General features: G+C 37.5%; 1 protein-coding gene across 1 annotated transcript; it reads left to right on the top strand.

Moving 5' to 3' along the window:
- Positions 1-4,665: 4,665 nt before the first annotated feature.
- LOC149813158 (uncharacterized) lies at positions 4,666-18,403 on the top strand. Its single transcript, XM_089991337.1, has 4 exons — positions 4,666-5,122; positions 13,125-13,407; positions 13,600-14,395; positions 15,828-18,403. The coding sequence occupies exons 2-4, from the start codon at positions 13,177-13,179 to the stop codon at positions 18,206-18,208; spliced, it is 3,408 nt and encodes a 1,135-aa protein (XP_089847463.1). The 5' UTR covers positions 4,666-5,122; positions 13,125-13,176; the 3' UTR covers positions 18,209-18,403.
- Positions 18,404-18,737: the final 334 nt, after the last annotated feature.

Below are 18,737 nucleotides of genomic sequence, written 5' to 3'. Positions count from 1 at the left end.
TAAAAAAAATCATAGTTATTCAATCTTGCATATATGTGTTCTAAGGCTGCAAAAAAATTTCATAGTGATTAAATCATGCTTATATGTGTTCCAAGGCTGTCAAAAAAAATTCATAGTGATTCAATCCTACATATATGTGTTGTAAGACTCTAAAAAAAAAATTATAGTGATTCTATCATGTTTATATGTGTTCTAATGCTCTCAAAAAAAAAATTTACTGATTCAATCATGCATATATATGTTCTAAGGTTGTCAAAAAAAAATTCATAGTGATTCAATTTTGCAGATATGTGTTCTAAGGTTGTTAAAAAAAATGTATAGTGATTCAATCCTGCATATATATGTTCTAATTCTCTCAGAAAAAAAATACTAGTGATTAAATCATGCATATATGTGTTCTAAGGCTGTTAAAAAAAATTCATAGTGACTCAATCATGCATGTATGTGTTCTAAGGCTGTCAAAAAAATTTCATGGCGATTCAATCATGCAGATATATGTTCTAAGGCTGTCAAAAAAGTTTCATAGTGATTCAATCATGCAGATATGTGTTCTAAGTTTGTCAAAAAAAAGTATACAGATTCAGTCATGCATATATGCGTTCTAAGGCTGTCAAAAAAACCTTATAGTGATTCAATCATTAATATTTGTCTTTTACGTCTGACTAAAAAATTTCATAGTGATCCAACCCTGCATATATGTCTTCTAAGGCTGTCAAAAAAAGTTCATAGTGATTCAATCATGTAGATATGTTCTCTAAGGTTGTCAAAAAAAATTATAGTGATTCAATCATGCATATATGTGTTCTGATGTTGTCAATTTTTTTTTATAGAGTTCAATCATGCATACATGTGATCTAAGGTTGTCAAAAAAAATTCATAGTGATTCAATCATGCATATATGTGTTCTAATGCTCTAAAAAAAAAATAGTGATTCAATCATGCATATATGTGTTCTAAGGCTGTCAAAAACAATTAATAGTGATTCAATCATGTATATATGTGTAATAAGGCTGTAAAAAAAAATCATACTGATTAAATCATGCTTATATGTGTTCTATAGTGACTAAATCATGCATATATGTGTTCTAAGGTTGTCAAAAAAAATTTCATGATGATTCATTCATGCACATATGTGTTCTATGGCTGTTAAAAAAATTTCATAGTGATTCAATCATGCAGATATGTGTTGTAAGGTTGTCTAAAAAAATTATAGTGATTCAATCATGCATATGTTCTAAGGCTGCAAAAAAAATTTATAGCGATTCAATCATTCATATTTGTGTTCTAAGGCAGTCAAAAAAAATTTATAGTGACTCAATCATGCATATATGTATTATAAGGCTGTCAAAAAAATTTCACAGTGAATAAAGCATGCTTATATGTGTTCTAAGACAGTAAAAAAAAATTCATAGTGATTCAATCATGCATATACGTGTTCTAAGGCTGAAAAAAAAATTCATAGTGATTGAACTGTAGGTATGTGTTCTAAGGTTGTAAAAAAAAATTACAGTGATTCAATAAAGTATATATGTGTTATAATGCTCTCAAAAAAAATTTGTAGTGATTAAATCATGCATATATGTCTTTTAAGGCTTTAAAAAAAAATTTATAGTGATTCAATCTTGCATATATGTGTTCTAAGGCAGCAAAAAAAATTTCATAGTGATTCAATCATGCATATACGAGCTCTAAGGCTATCAAAAAAAATCATAGTGATTAAATCATGCTTATATGTGTTCTAAGGCTGTCAAAAAAATTTATAGTAAGTCAATCATGCATATATGTGTTCTAAGGTTGTTAAAAAAAAATTTATAGTGATTCAATCATGCATATATGTGTTCTAATGCTCTAAAAAAAATTTATAGTGATTTAATCATGTATATATGTGTTAGAAGGCTGTAAAAAAAAATTATAGTGATTAAATCATGTATATATGTCTTCTAAGGCTGTCAAAAAAAGTTCATGGGGATTCAATCTTGCAGATATGTGTTCTAAGGTTGTCAAAAAAAATTTATAGTGATTCAATCACGCACATATGTGTTTTAATTCTCTAAAAAAAAATCTAGTGATTTAATCATGTATATATGTGTTATGAGGCTGTCAAAAAAATTTCACAGTGACTCAATCATGCATATATGTGTTCTAAGGCTGCAAAAAATTTTAACAGTGAATCAATCATGCATATATATTTTCTAAGGTTGTCAAAACAATTTTACAATGATACAATCATGTCGATATATGTTCTAAGGCTTTAAAAAAAAATTCATAGTGATTCAATCATGCAGATATTGTTCTAAGGTTGTCAAAAAAAAGTTATACAGATTCAATCATGCATATATGTGTTCTAAGGCTGTCAAAAAAAAAGTTTATAATGATTCAATCATGCAGATATGTGTTCTAAGGTTGTCCAAAAAAAATTATAGTGATTCAATCATGCATATATGTGTTCTGATGTTGTCAATTTTTTTTTATAGAGGTTCAATCATGCATATGTGTGTTCTAAGGCTGTCAAAAAAAATCATAGTGATTCAATCATGCACATATCTGTTCTATGACTATTAAAAAAATTTCATAGTGATTCAATCATGTAGATATGTGTTCGAAGGTTGTCAAAATGTTTTTATAGTGATACAATCATGCTTATATTTGTTCTAAAAAAATTATAGTGATTCAATCACTCATATATGTGTTCTAAGGCTGTTAAAAAAAGTTCATATTCTCAAATCCCTCCAGAGGACATCCACAAACTCATAAAAACAAAATTAAAAGACAAAAAACAATCACAGTTCCACACTTTCAAGAGCAGAAGTGACAAACCTTTCACCACCTGACTTTGCAATTATTCCCCTCTTGGGGAGGTTGGACATACAATATTCTACTTCCTTGCTTCCTGGTGAGTGAAGGTTGCAACTTTTCTATGCATTTTCAACAAGTGGTGAAGACATTTTGGAGTGCAGAATTATTAACCACTTGAACATAATCGAGGGAAAGATGATGCTCAAAATTTGGTTAGTAAATTAATGTAAACCTGATTAAGCTGCTCAAACTAGACGTTTATCATAATAATTGAAGGCTAATTTTTTAAAATAAATGTAATGAAAAAACTAGGACATCTTACTTAAAAGGAGGCATTAATAAGGTCTAAAAAGTCTAAAAACACAAAAGCATTACTCCCCATTTTAAAATAAAAATTGACAAATGTTGATCTCAAAATAAGATTACGATATTTAGTAATTCTATAGTTTTATCACGATCATGTTTTTTCAAATATACTATGATCAAGAACACATGAGCCACTTTTAGTTCCTTCCTTTTTTTTCAAAGGAAGATTTAGTGCAACAAAAAAAAAAAGTTTGTGCTTAAATAGCCGGGTCCCATGGAAAAAATGGTTAAGGAAGGACATAAGAACCACTTTCAGAATGATAAGGGGTACTTGTGTCATTTCATACGTCAAAGATACGGAAAAAGATCAGAGCAATCAGGTCTATGCTGTCAGACTGAAACATCAAAGAAAAATGACAAGTTTATCCCTACACCGTACACTGGAAGGATACGACTGTCATTCCGTTCGAACACGTTTGGGACATATTTGTCATTTCTTGAATAATAGGGGGGTAGATCTGACCAACTCAACATCGTTATTATTATTATTTTTTATTCCCCACTACCGAGAGTTTGTTGTTGTCACAGCACAAGAGGACGGCGACCCCAAGACCCGTGGAAGCCCAACAAAAGAGGGAACCCGAGACAGATCCACGACTCGTCAAATCGCTTCGTCTCCCGTGAATTTCGATTTTATTTCGGTTCGGGTTAAGGAATCGGAATTGGGCCCACGATTCGTATCGACTCGGGTTGAATTGGGCATGTTCCGGCTGAATTGGGGTTGAATCAGCACCTTTTCTTTGATTTTTTAAAAACTTTAAACAAATGAAATGGGGGATTGGAGCCTGAATTGGTTGATTCCCTAAATCTTTTTACAAATGGAATTCGGTTAGATAAACCCATTTCCACAAACATTGTTCTAGTTCCTGACTCCAAGTTAAGGACACAACCAGTCAGCCTTATGTGGCCATAAAGCAACGGCAGTCTCCATGGGCCAGCGGGATTTGGTCCTTGGCCTTGAGTTGAGACCCGCTGATGACCACATAGGTAATAAGGTAAGGCTAAAAGGGGAAAACCCATTCCGCCGGAGCGATTTTGTTGTAAATGAAAAGAGAAAAAAACCCGCAAACTTTTTTCTTTGGGGAGTGCACTTTTCTCGATATTTCACATGGTCCGGATTTTTCTTTTTTCCGATACAAGTGCTCCCGTTTTGAACACGATCAAGCACAAAAGCATCGGTTGGAGGTATGACGAAGCGGTCGAGTCTCAACGATACGAGAGACAAAAGGCGAACCGCACGAGCCGAGTCGGGGGGTGCCGCTCCCACGTGCTGCGAGATTTCCTCAGGCACGTGCGAGGGAGCATGCATTCGAGGAGAGGAGAGGAGAGGAGGGGATGGACCGAACGTTGACAAATTCCATGTCACTGTTTCTGTATCATATATCATATGAGAAGAGAGAGAGAGAGAGAGACAGAGAGAGAGTATCATAAAATGAACAAAAGAAATCAAAATTAAAATAAAAAATGCGAGAAATAAAGTAGAGAGGGAGAGGTCAGGTCATTGTGTTTTCTGCGTGTGGGGGAGACCCTCTCTCTCTCTCTCTCTGCTTCTGTGTAGGTTGCTCCGCAATCCTCCTCTTTTCCCCCAAAAAACGGACGCCATACTGAACCCATCTCTCTCTGGCCCCGCATCCCCAGCAGCAGCAGCAGCAGATGCGGAAGCGGGAGGGGACAACAAGCGATAGATATCATTATCTCTCTTCCAGATTCGGATGATACTTGGGGATCCGACGCACCTGGTTCTCCCTCGCCGGAGTGAAACGCCGTCGCCGGCCGGAGTTCGAGTTGAGGTCCGTAGGTAGTTTCTCCGTGCGTGCATTGGGGTCCGGGAAGAAGGGGGCGGGCGATGGGTTCGGGAGCGTTTCGAAGTGCGGACTTGGCCGCGAGTTGCCTACTCCTCCTCCTGCGTTTCGGGTTTGTGAGTCGTAGACGCCGATGACGTCTCCGGCGATCGGAGAAGGTGGATTCTCTCTCTCTTTCTCTCTGAGGAGGTTGAAATTTGGAGTTTTGGTGGAGTGTGGCTAGGGTTTTTGGCGTGTGCTTCTCGCGTTTGTTTTCTCTTTCTTTGTTCAAGAGTTGAAGTTACGTGGTTTAGGTGGAATAATTTTCTTTATTTTCGTTAATCTTTTCATGAAGATCTTTTTTTTTTTCTTGGAGTTCGAGATCGATCTCTGTTTATTCGACGTCTTCTCGCGATTTCAACGATTTCTGGAAAGGAGAATTGTTTTTTTAATTAAAATTTCTTTTTCTTTTTCATTTTTTTAGTACGATAGGTGCTAGGTAGAGTGGAGTAAAAGTGCGATTTTCATGTTATTTTAAGATGGATAAGTGCTGATTTTTTTTTTAATTAAACATGTTGATTAGTTCGATGATCGGCTCGTCAATTGTTTCCCTGAAAATGTATTTTCCTTTTACGAATTTGGAGCATTTTCCCAAGATCGGGTTTTGGGTTCGTGACGGTAATTAGATTTGATTTTTGTTTTCGTCATCGTTAAAACTACTTGTGCCTTTGGGTTTGATTATGAGGTCAAAACTTTGCATTTTTAAAGTTTAGGCTGAAGTTATGGACCTATCGTTTTGTGCGATTTTGTTCATTTCTATTCCAGGCAGTGTTTATAAATAAAATTTCCAACCCTGATTTGGTTGTTAGCTGATCGGCGAAATTTTTTGGTCGAGGTTGACTGAATGGCTTCTGACTCTGTTTACGAGTCGCATCTTCCTTCTTGTCTGAACATGAATTGGACCATCATAAATCTGGGACGTATGCGTTTCCTGTGCCTGGTTAGCATTTTGGAAGAGTCTCGACGGCTCTTGCCTCAGTGTTGTTTCCATAATGCATTAAATTTGGTAGAAGTCATTATGAGTAGACCTCAATAGGGTACCAAATTAAGATATGAGAAGCGAACACACACGGTATGTATATTTAGATTAGTTCCTTTTTTTCGGATGGTGGCATGTCACATAATTTATCTGAGAAGGATGGTTTGATGGAGGCAAAGTGGGAGGACCAGGAATTATTCTTTTTGCAGGCATGCAAAGTAATGTGGGATTATTAGGGTGTCAAATTGGATGCACACAGATTTGGTGTTTGTGTTGATTGGAGGGTATCGAGGTCACTCGCACTGCCACTTAATTGGCATTGAGATCATAATCATCTGTTAAAATTTCATTTTATGAGTCTGGTATTTTCATTACAGAATAATGGCAAGGATGATTTATTAAGCTGTTCTTCAAGGGTGTATCTATTATAAGCATTGGACAGTGTCCATATGATGAAACTGATAAAGCGATTGCTTGTTGCAACTTCTATCTTGCGGAATTTGTTTGCCAAAAATGCCAAGGTGGATGGTGGTGCAAGATTCTATTTTTACGATAGACAAAACATAGTCTTGAATAGGTGCGGTAGATGTTATTTCTCCATATATCATGCAGCAGATAATTTCTAGTGGATGTTCCATGATGATGAAATAGCATGCTGAAGAAAAAGTAAAAGATGTGCGCCTACTGTTAGATTCGTTTGTGTTCTACACTGCATTTGGATTTTGGAGGTATTTCATCAGGAATGGTGCATGTTTCCCATAGTCACAGATATTGGTCTCGGTTATGTCTGAGCAAGCAATTTCTTTGATAATAAAGGTTTAATTGATAAATCTCAGGGAAAATCTCCATGCTTAAATTTAAAATAAAAATAAAAATAAAAATAAAAATAGCATAAACAAGTAAGAAAATAACATGTTTAAAAAATAAAGCACACATATAATAAAACTAAGATAATAATGTAAAAGAAAAAGGAAAAATCATATTTAAGATATAGAAAAGAAGTAAAAAAAGGTAAAAGTAACTGATAATATCATGATATTATCGTGACAATATTGCAATATATTAAATTTCTGATATTTTCAAAATATTGTGAGATTTTACCTTTAATATCGTTTGATGAATTTACAGCTATGTGATCACTATATTTTCAAAATATCTCTTATATTTGTGACTATGATGTTTCCTATGAAAGAGGATGGTACTGGAACAATTCTGTGTTTTAATAGGTATCTTGATAAGCTCTTGATAAATTCTGCATTGGAGTGAAGACATCACAATGAATGAAGATTTTATAATCAGTGGACTGTTTAAGAGGAACCATTATTGCTGCCAAGGGTTGTTTTTGTAGAAAAGGGCAAAAATGTCCTTTTATACTTTAGGTGTGTATTTGAAATGTATTCAGATAAAGTAGGCCATGAATGTGATAACCGGAATGCTGGTCAGCTTTCTATAAATAGCTGATAAGTTAGGCGGTTTTTTCCTAAATTACTTGAGGTTATATAAATGTTGAATATTATAGCTGTAGATGTCACACTTGTTTAGCAGAGGAAACAAAAGTGATTTGTGAATAATGAGCATAACATGTTCTCGAGTTGTATCATTAGATACAATATTCTTTAGTTTGGATTAACCAAATAGAAATGCCACAATGTTAGGTGGCTGTGTTGTTTTTTAATATGTGATTCTTGAAAAGTGATATACCCTAATTGTTTGTTCATATGCTCTTTCTGCAGCTTGTCAAAGCTAAACCATTTTCAGTTACTAAACAATCAACTGAATTCAATAAAATGTAAAATTCGTATAGCAACCGAAGAATGTCAAAAACAGTAAATTCCATTTTGATGTTGGCAGCTGGGATGCAGTTTCATAGCCTCTTCTTCGAAGTATAGTATGATCTTTGTTGCAGATACCTACCTTTTGCACGAGTATAACACACATGGAAAGGCAATTACAACAACAACAACAACAACTACGCCTTCATCACAAAACAATTGGGGTCGGCGATATGAACCAACAAAGAAAATCATTCTGGGTCTTCCACATGAATCCTTCTCCTCCAATCATTTCTATCCAATGCCATGTCCTCGGGGGGGTTCAAAGCATTCATATCCTTTCCTATCGTCTCCATCCAAGTCTTCCTAGGCCTACCTCGACCTCTTTTAACTAATATATTTTTCCATTTCTCCATCCTTCTAAATGGAGCATCATTAGACCTTCGTCGAATATGTCCAAACCACCGTAAACGATTCTCTCTCATCTTATTTTCAATGGGTGCAACGCCTACCTTCTTACGTATCTCCTCGTTCCGAATCTTATCTTTTATTGTATTTCCACACATCCATCTAAGCATACGCATGTCAACTACACTCATTTTTTGAATATGATGTCTCTTGGCAGCCCGACATTCCGTACCATATAGTAAAGCGGGCCTAATAGTCGTCCTATAAAACTTTTCCTCTAACCGCAATGGCATTCTACGATCGCACAACACTCCAGTTGCACTTTTCCATTTCATCCACCCAACCTTTATCCTATGATTTACATCTCCATCAATTTCTCCATACTTCTGAATGATAGATCCCAAATATTTGAAACAATCATCCACCGGTATTTCTTGCTCACCAAGCTTCACTACACTCCCATCACTACTTCGTTGCTTACTAAACCGACATTCCATATATTCTTTCTTACTCTTACTCAACTTAAAAGCTCTTGCTTCCAATGTCTGTCTCCATAATTTTAACTTAGCATTAACCTCAACTATAGACTCATCAATCAAAACAATATCATCAGCAGATCCTTGATGTAACTCAAACAACAACAACTACGCCTTCATCCCAAAACAATTGGGGTCGGCGATATGAACCAAAAAAGAAAATCATTCTGGGTCTGCCACATGAATCCTTCTCCTCCAATCATTTCTATCCAATGCCATGTCCTCGGTGAGGTTCAAAGCATTCATATCCTTTCCTATCACCTCCATCCATGTCTTCCTAGGCCTACCCCGACCTCTTTTAACTAATATATTTTCCCATTTCTCCATCCTTCTAACTGGAGCATCATTAGGCCTTCGCCGAATATGTCCAAACCATCGTAAACGATTCTCTCTCATCTTATTTTCAATGGGTGCAACGCCTACCTTCTTTCGTATCTCCTCGTTCCAAATCTTATCTTTTATTGTATTTCCACACATCCATCTCAGCATACGCATCTCAACTACACTCATTTTTTGAATATGATGTCTCTTGGCAGCCCAACATTCTGTACCGTATAGTAAAGCGGGCCTAATAGTCGTCCTATAAAACTTTCCCTTTAACCGCAATGGCATTCTACGATCGCACAACACTCCAGTTGCACTTTTCCATTTCATCCACCCAACCTTTATCTTATGATTTACATCATCAATTTCTCCATACTTTTGAATGATAGATCCCAAATATTCGAAACAATCATGCACCGGTATTTCTTGCTCACCAAGCTTCACTACACTCCCATCACTACTTCGTTGCTTACTAAACCGACATTCCATATATTCTGTCTTATTCTTACTCAACTTAAAACCTCTTGCTTCCAATGTCTGTCTCCATAATTCTAACTTAGCATTAACCCCAGCTCTAGACTCATCAATCAAAACAATATCATCAGCAAACAACATACACCATGGCACATTTTCTTGAATTGATCTTATAACTTCATCCATCACTATAGCAAATAGGAAAGGGCTTAAAGCAGATCCTTGATGTAACCCAACCGTTATAGGAAAATTGGTTGTCACCCCTCCACAAGTGCGGACATTGGTTACTACTCCTTCATACATATCTTTAATTATACTAATGTACTTGAGAGAAACACCCTAGGTACTCTATCGTATGCATTCTCCAAATCAATAAAAACCATATGCAAATCTTTGTTCCTCTCTCTATTTCTCTCAATAAGTTGTCTAAGAAGATGTATAGCTTCCATAGTTGATCTTTCAGGCATAAAACCAAATTGATTCTCCGATATCATGACAACCTTCCTCAACCTAGACTCAATCACCCTCTCCCAAAGTTTCATAGTATGACTTATGAGCTTTATACCATGATAGTTTGTGCAATCTTGTATATCACCCTTATTCTTATATACAGGCACCAAAGTACTCTTCCTCCACTCATTAGGCATCTTATTTGTCCGCCAAATCTTGTTAAAAAGATTTGTCAACCATTCTAAACCTTTTTCTCCCAAGCACTTCCAAGCCTCGATAGGTATACCATTTGGGCCAACTGCCCTTCTTGATTTCATTTTCTTCAAAGCCTCTGCAATTTCTTTCTTTTGAATCTTGCGCATGAAGTCACGATTCATCTCATGAAAAGGAATTGAGAAGTTTCCATGACTTTCATTAAATAGCTTATCAAAATAATCTTTCCATCTCTCCTTAATCTCCTCATCTTTGACTAAAACCCTTTGTGTTTCGTCTTTGATACATCTAACCATACCCAGATCCCTCGATTTCCTATCTCTCATCTTTGCAAGCCTATAAATATCCTTCTCACCCTCTTTGGTATCCAATTTGTCATAAACCTCCTTATATACCTTATCCCTCGCGTTCCGAACTACTTTTTTAGCTTCCTTCTTTGCTATCATATACTTCTTCAAACTCTCATTATCACGACTCTTACTTAGATTTCTATAACACTCTCTTTTAACCTTAATAGCTAATTTGACATCCTCATTTCACCATGATGTATCCTTACCTAGCGGTGCACCTCCTTTAGACTCACCCAATACCTCCTTAGCCACCTTTCTCATGCCACCCGCTATCTTATTTCACATTGATTCTGAATCCTCCTCGAGACACTAATCAACTTCTTTGACTACCTGCTCTACAAACATTTATTGCTTAGCTCCTTTCAGTGCCCACCACTTAATTCTAGGATTTATCCTATGTCTATCCCTTTTACGACATTGTCTAATACTAAGATCTAAAATTAAGATTCTATGTTGTGTAGCTACACTTTCTCCCGGTATAACCTTACAATCGATGCAACAACACCTATCTCTCTTTCTAAGTAGAAAAAAATCTATCTGACTTTTATTAACCCCACTTTTAAATGTTACTAGGTGAGACTCCCTCTTCCTAAACCAAGTGTTTGCTAAGATCATATCATAGGACAAACCAAAATCTAAAATCCTTTCTCCACTTTCGTTTCTTTCTCCTATACCATAGCCTCCATGAATACTCTCAAATCCATCCCTACTAATGCCTACATGTCCATTAAGGTCACCGCCGATGAAAAGCTTTTCTCCATAAGATATCTCTTGTACTACTCCATCTAAATCTTCCCAAAATTGATGCTTAATGAAATCATCTAAACCTACTTGAGGTGCATAAACACTAATAATATTTATAATATCCGCACCTAATACTAATTTAATAAGTAAAATCCTATCACCCTTCCTACGGACCTCAACTACATTATCTATAAACTCACGAATCATAACAATCCCTACTCCATTCCTATTTCTATTTATTCCTATATACCAAGTCTTATATCCCCAAGGTTCTATCACCTTTGCCTTCTCACCTACCCATTTGGTCTCTTATAGACATAAAATATCAATCTTTCTCCTACACATAACATCTACTAACTCTACCAACTTACCAGTTAAAAACCCTATGTTCCAAGTGGCTAACTTAATTTTATGGTCTTGGACTAACTTCTTTACCCCCACCCGTCCAACAAAGTGAGGGAACCCTTGCCTATTTGACACCACACCCGGGCGCCGGTGTGACGTGTCGCTTCCGGGCAACGAGTATAGCACACATGGAAAGGCAATTAAAAGAAGAAAAAAAGCACATGGAAAAAATAAGTGTCATAGTAATATTAACATGTATATCCCCGGAAAAAAGGTGTGGGGTTTAGATAGAACATTTTTATCATGATGATAACCACAAAATGTTATGTCAGGGCTTGAGTTATATAACTTGCTGTAGGCAGCAAGCAGCATGGTGCTATATTCACAAGCTTTGCAGAACACACACACACATGGAGATTAACAGTATATATATATATATATATATATATATATATATATATTATCATTGAGATTAACAATGGACCTTTACTTGTTGCTTGTTTGCTGACACAATAGTCAAATCCTTTTGGTAAGTGCTAAATTTGATAATTACTTCTCAAGTGTTTTTCTTGAATACTAATGTTAATAATTAGTACTTCATATGTTGGACTGGTAAATCTTAATTGCTTGAATTTATTGTTTTTTGCTTTTTGCTCTTGTGTTCATTGTATTCATATCATAAATACAATATACACTAGTGTTGTTCCCCAATTTCTTATCTCTAAATGTAGGTTAAATGCTATGTCACACGGACTCTTCTAACAGGGCACCACACCCACGTCGCACCCGCACCCAGACTGGTGCGACTCTTGGATGCAACTTCCTTTGTGTTAGGTGATACTCGTAGTGTTAACTTTAAACTGTTAAAAATTATATATATACCCTCCCTGCACCCAAGTTTTTTTAAAGTGCCGCATCCGCATCGGCACGCGCACCTATGTGACATAGGTTAAATGTTGCTTAGTTTAATGTTTTTTCACTTATTTCTGGATGTAACCTATTTCACTATTCTGATTTTAATCTATTCTGCATAATGAAGAATCTATGACCCAATTCTTGGGTTCAAGAATTCCTCTATAACTTAAGAGGGACAATAAAATGTTTTCTATTCTCTTATTAACCAATTTATGTATTGAATTTTCATTGGCCCCATGCTTGGGAACTAATGATTGGTTCACTCTACAAAGATTTTGAATATGTATGAGAAAATTATATAGAGTCTAATTTCTAGTTTTCTGGTCATTCTTGATACACTTTTGAACTGTTGACTAATCTGTTTCTAGTGTGGGATCAGATCTCCATGCGCAGCCTTTTTAATCTATAATTCTTATTAATTGGGGGGCTACACCCGCCTAGCTTAATGGAATGCATGCTATTTTGTTCCTTTTGCCTGTTTTTTGTTAGATCTCACGCTCAATAGCTGGTGTTTGTCTTATATATGATTTTGTCATTTGTAAGCATTTTGTTATGAGCTTCATCAAGTTCGGCTACTGAACTTTTTACATTATCATTGGACTTCTTTGCAGATTCCTTTTAACTCGGTTAATATCATTGGTGCCTATCTTACTATCAATAGGAATGGGAGAAAAAGTGCAATATAACAGTTATTTTCCTGCATATTACCACATGAAGGATCTGAATGATGACGTAAGGGGTACTGTCTGGTCGCAATTTTATGAAGATAGGATGTTGAAGGGGGGGCAATACTATAATGGTTTCATGCAGCGGAATATAGATGGTTATTCTGAATATGACAAGGGGGTACTAAAGCAGACAATGCTCAAGCATGAAGCCATATTTCAGAATCAGGTAATCCCACTAATTCTTACGAGATGCACTTGTTTTCTGGGGCCCATTGTGCAGTATCATTGAATTTCTCTTACACTTGGTAATACTGTACTTTTTCTAAGTGTTTGGCATGATCCTCTAACACACCCACCAATGACGTGGGATTCAAGACAGCTAACTTCGGAGTATTGATGACTTGTTCTTGTTGTATAGGTCTCTGAACTGCATCGCCTATATCGAGTGCAGAAGGATTTGATGGATGACCTGAAAAAGAAAGACACGATCACATATTCCTTACCCGTGGAAGCAATGCATGAGAGCCAAATTCTTTTCCAAATGAGGTCTGATGAATCACAGAAAATCTTGCAAGCGTCTATGCCATCTGTTGTAAGCTCAAGTTGCAGTAGGCAGTCTGCTTCAGACACTGATAACACACAGTCTCCTCTAACCCTTTTGAAGGACAATGGCATACAAGCTGTACCTATCCCAGCTCAAAGTGTGGGCCCTCAAAAGGTTTCTGAACTGCTGAATTCTAGAAAGAACAAGCACCTACGCAGATCTATTGACCTTCAGCTTCCGGCTGATGAGTACATTGACATTGAAGACAGTGAATTGTCAGTCGAGGAGATTAAAGTTCCTGATCCTGATGTTGTACCTGAGATTGAGGTAAAGCTAACTCTTGGCACTGGGTACAATGGAAGTGTGAAGGATGATCATCACAAATCAGGCATCCATCCACCAAATGGCTTCCATGCTCACAAGATGTCAGAGTTAAATAGTAGCCATCAAGGATCACATAATAAGGAGGTAGAAACATCAAATTTTGGAGTTCCAGGGAACTTGCCTCATGAAGTTCGAGTGAGACAACCATCCTTTCAGCCAAGTGCAAGTTCTACTGGACTGCCGAAGGATTGTAATAATGATAACAGTCACAAGATTTGCTGGAGTCTTTTGGAACCAGAATGTGAGGGAAGCAGAGGTGACTGGCATTCCTCAAATCTTGGAGCCTGTAAGAAGGATTCTTTCTTTCTCTTTTTTTCCTTTTGTTTACTCAACTACTACTAGTGATAAGTGAATGCATTGAATTATTGTCTGTTGCTTTAAATAATTTCACCCATGAAAAAAAAATCTTACTTAAACCTGGACATAAATAATTTAATCCATGAAAAATTTTCTTACTTAAACCTGGACATTGTCTGCAAATCAAATTCATATAATATGATAATCACTTGTTTTATAGTGGGCTCGGTATCATCTCATGCTTAAGGTGGATGGTTCAACTTAGTTGAGCATGCTCAAATTACTTAATTCTCCTCTGAACATAATGTCCTAAAAATAGATTCTTTGCTGTTTCTTTTAGTTTGAGCTACTCTTACAAAGCACTGTTTGCATATGAGATCAACTGTTGTCATATTATAAGCAGAGTAGCATATTTACACTGGAAAGAGTAGGAATCCAACCCAGTGAAGAGGTCAATCTTCTGCCATTGTATATGCAGTTCATCTCCTCCCTTGACTTATTTAGTTTTTACGCGTCTTCTGTATAGAAAAGTGTGAGTAAGAACTCAACAGGGCCTCAAATCCATATGAGGGGTCAAGTCCTGAAGAGTTCTTACTCTTTGGCTGATTCCTTGAAACTAATAGTTAGAGATTGCTTCACATCAAAGAAAAAAAATTGAAAACTTTGATGTGTACACTCTTCAGTGCTGGGCCAAACCATACTTAATGTTTGTCATCAGTTCCATAGTCCATTTTTTAGGTGGTGGCAAACTGACACCTATATAATGGCTGCCTATTCTTTAATTTGGTTAGATATAGCCACTAAAATAAAGGTTCAATTTTATTGGATGTTGTATTGCTTAGAAGTCGTGCTTGTGACATGCATGTGGATTTCAGCTAGTTTGATGATTAGTTGATATTACACCGAGGAATCTTAGATTTATTCCCCAGCTTGCGTCTCTCTCTCTCTCTCTCTCTCTCACACACACACACACACACACACCTAAAGCTGGAGAGCATGCAAAATTTTCCCAGTCAACCTGAATCAATACCTGGGTTGGGGTTGAGCTATGTTCTTTGTTTGGCGTCCAACTGGCTTGATTAACATTTGTCATGCTGTTCTGATTTGATTACAAGCTTTTTGTGTAGATGATTACTAAGAATCTCCTTTTGCACTCATAGTTGTATCAGTTTTCGGTCTTCGGAACTTTTGAAAGTATGTTGCACATTATGTGTTGTGTGGGAGTGCATGCATGTATGTGTGCGTGTGCAGGTGTATGTATATGTGCCTTTTAGTGTCAGTTTTAATATCTTTCTGTTATGCTGATGAGGCGGATTTTTTGTTGTATCTCCCCTTTCAAATCTTTGGATTTGATTGGGCATCAGTTACACTACGTTAGGACTTTTCTTTTCTAATATCCTATTGCTGCTTCATTCTTACAGGGCATCATAAAAGTATGGGTGCTCCATTCCTTCAGGGATGCAGAAATGAAGAGCAGCTTGGCTTTAAGAAACCTCATGAACTCCCAGCATTTCTTTTGCCTGAACAGAGACAAAAGGAATTATGGTTTAAAGATATGCAACTGCCTAAGATAAATATCCTGGAGCCCAACCCTGCAAGAGCCATGACTCTATCAACTTCATTACCTGGTACTTATTCAGTTCTTTGCCAGACTGATTTGACGAATACTGGGTCTGCAGAATGTTCTTCCTGGAGAAAGTCTCTGAACACTAGTGGTCAGCTGCCCTTTGGTATTCCATCACCGGCTTGTTTTGATGGGCCCACGGGAAGGAGCATTCCAGGCAAGATTCCCTTGACATCTTTTCAAAGTTCTGATGTTTATGAAGAGAAGTGGTATCCTAATGGCAGTTTGAGACCCTATCAGGGTCTTGGCCGTGAAGTGCCATACTGTAATGGTTTCAACCTATCTAAGCCGGAGCCCAGCGGATCATATCCATCCTTCTCTTTTCTTGGTTGTGATAAGCCAAACCTGAATAATGGTGAATGCTCGAGTTATGGACACCGAGAAAACAATGGTGCTAGGAAAATTTTGAAGGGCTTTGATTGTCATGATACCAAAGGAAGCAAAAGTTTCTCTTTGTCACTGTCCCTTCCAAATGGATTTGGAGATGATAGTGGTTCTCAAAACCAGAGAGACCTGTTCTTTGATAAAGGTAGGCATGGTAGCCCATTGGAGAGGCAGTGCATGCCTCAGCTCGACGTGAAAACACAACCTAACAAGGCTGCACACATCAACAATGGTAGTGCCCAACCAGGTAAAGGTCTCTCGCGACTTGTTCATCAGCCTCTCTCCACCATTGACCTGGAGGAACCGTTAAAGATCAAATATGAAACGGCAGCACAGACAGGTAATGCAGCAAGAATATCCCTGTCAAGTAGTGGTCCGGGATCTGTGCCAGACTCCATGTTTCTCCCCACAAACAAAAGTGAATTGGCTGTTGTCACTGAGGCTGGGGTAGCCCGAAGCTCATTAAGCAACAACCTCAATTTCTTGAAGGAACCATTTGCTCTTACCTTGACCTCAGAATCGACCAAGGTTTGGTCAAAGTTTGATGGCTCCAAAAAGCATGAGCACATTGGTGAATTTCAGGGAGGCACACTCGATGATATAAAGTTACAAAATATTGAAAAACAGATAGTAGGCCGAGCAAGCCGGTGCTGTGAAAGGGAAGAGATGATTAGTACTTCCTCAAGTTTCTGTGAAGGAAGATCCATCTGTTTAAATGATAGTGAGCATGAATTTGTTCGCTCATTTAGGATGGAGCCACTAGCCAAGGGGGGAGTGGCCTCCAAGGACGACAAAGTCAGTCAAAGTGAACACAAGATTGTTACGCCTGTGAGTGAAGAAATACCTCAAGACAGAAGAGTTGATATTTCAGATGTTGACGGTGATGTAGGTGAGAATCATCGGATTGATTTGAGCCTGCCTGGTGATTTTGCTTTGTCGCAGACACCTGCGGTGCCCATCCAGATGACAGAAAAAATTTCTTGCACTGAAGAATCCATAAAAATCAATCATTCTATGGGCGATGAGTTTTGTTCAGGATCTAGTGACTGCTCATTTGAATCATCAAAGGCGCTTGTTACATTGGCAGCTGAGGTGCTTATGAACATTGCGTCAGTTGCTCGGGGGCAATCAGGTTGTGTCCTATGGAATCAACCAGAGGCTGCATTGAGTGATTCACTGAAATGGTTTGCACATGTGGTCTGTTCAGACTCTGCTCAACTGGTGTCTAGTACAGGAATCTCTGGAGCAAAGAGTGATAATCATCCTCAGTCATCTGATGGGGATGATTTCTTTGAAACAATGACATTGATGCTAAGAGATACTAAAATGGATGAGGATTACTGTTACAAGCCACAGCCTCAGCAAGAAGAACTTAAGGGCCCTGAAACAGATGCGTCATCAAGGCGAACATCAAGGAGAGGCAGACGACAAAGAGACTTTCAGAGAGAGATTCTTCCCGGTCTCATGTCTCTCTCGCGGCATGAGGTTACTGAAGATATGCAGACCATTGGTGGCCTGATGCGAGCATCTGGGTGCTTTTGGCAGACAGGGTTAGCACGGAAAAATGGCTGTAGGAACGAGTGGAGTTCTCCAACAAGGGGAAGGCGGTCGAGATGTGTGGCCATGGAGGTGAGCAAGGCAGTTCTCGCGGTCCTGCAACCAACTTGCAGTCCTGAAGTTGATGAAACTGTGGGGCTGAAGGGCTTCTCATGGGGAAAGACAACAAGGCGGCGGCGGATGCAAAGATGTCCCAACACTGCTGCTCCAACTTCATGCACAACAGAGAAGTCATAAGCTTGGAAAGCAAAACAATCTGGGGGAGAAAATGGCAGTTGAGAAATCCTATTGCTCTAAGGATGGTGATGGCCACCATAGATGCCTCTGTAAATTTCCTCTGGGCCCAATTGTATGTGGGCCCCATGATTATCTGTCTACTAACAATTTGTATTATTCATAATAATGTGCATTATTTGGTATGAAATTATAGCACATCAATTAGCATTTTAGTCCAGTGAGCCGGTCCAGCTTGTTTCTATTGGAGGTTCATGAATTCTAGTGTATATAACTCCTTGTGAAATCCGAAGTGGTTTGCTGATGGTCATGGGACCCATATATGTATTTAAAAAAAAACGAAGGGGATGGTCCTCCCCTTTTTTCTTTTTTCATTAGGTCTAGTTAGGACCTTCCAAAAGTATTTTTTGCTCAATCTGAACCGTTAGATGTATTTATAGCTGTTTATTCAATAGTGAATATGTTAAGATTTTTTTATGCTCAGATGTGTATTTTAAATAGGCAAATAAAATCAATGGTTAAAATTTCATGA

Source organism: Nuphar pumila, chromosome 16 (genome assembly GCF_984573655.1).
Source record: "Nuphar pumila chromosome 16, dmNupPumi1.hap1.1, whole genome shotgun sequence".
Classification (NCBI taxonomy): domain Eukaryota; kingdom Viridiplantae; phylum Streptophyta; class Magnoliopsida; order Nymphaeales; family Nymphaeaceae; genus Nuphar; species Nuphar pumila.
The sequence above is the reverse complement of the archived record's forward strand: the minus strand, read 5'-3'. Positions and strand labels throughout refer to the sequence as shown.

Bases quoted from the DNA above. Each gene is read 5' to 3' on its own strand.
- LOC149813158 (XM_089991337.1), top strand. From the start codon at position 13,177: ATGGGAGAAAAAGTGCAATATAACAGTTATTTTCCTGCATATTACCAC. The intron at 13,408-13,599 runs GTAATCCCACTA...CTTGTTGTATAG, and splicing joins AAGCCATATTTCAGAATCAG to GTCTCTGAACTGCATCGCCT. The intron at 14,396-15,827 runs GTAAGAAGGATT...TCATTCTTACAG, and splicing joins TTCCTCAAATCTTGGAGCCT to GGCATCATAAAAGTATGGGT.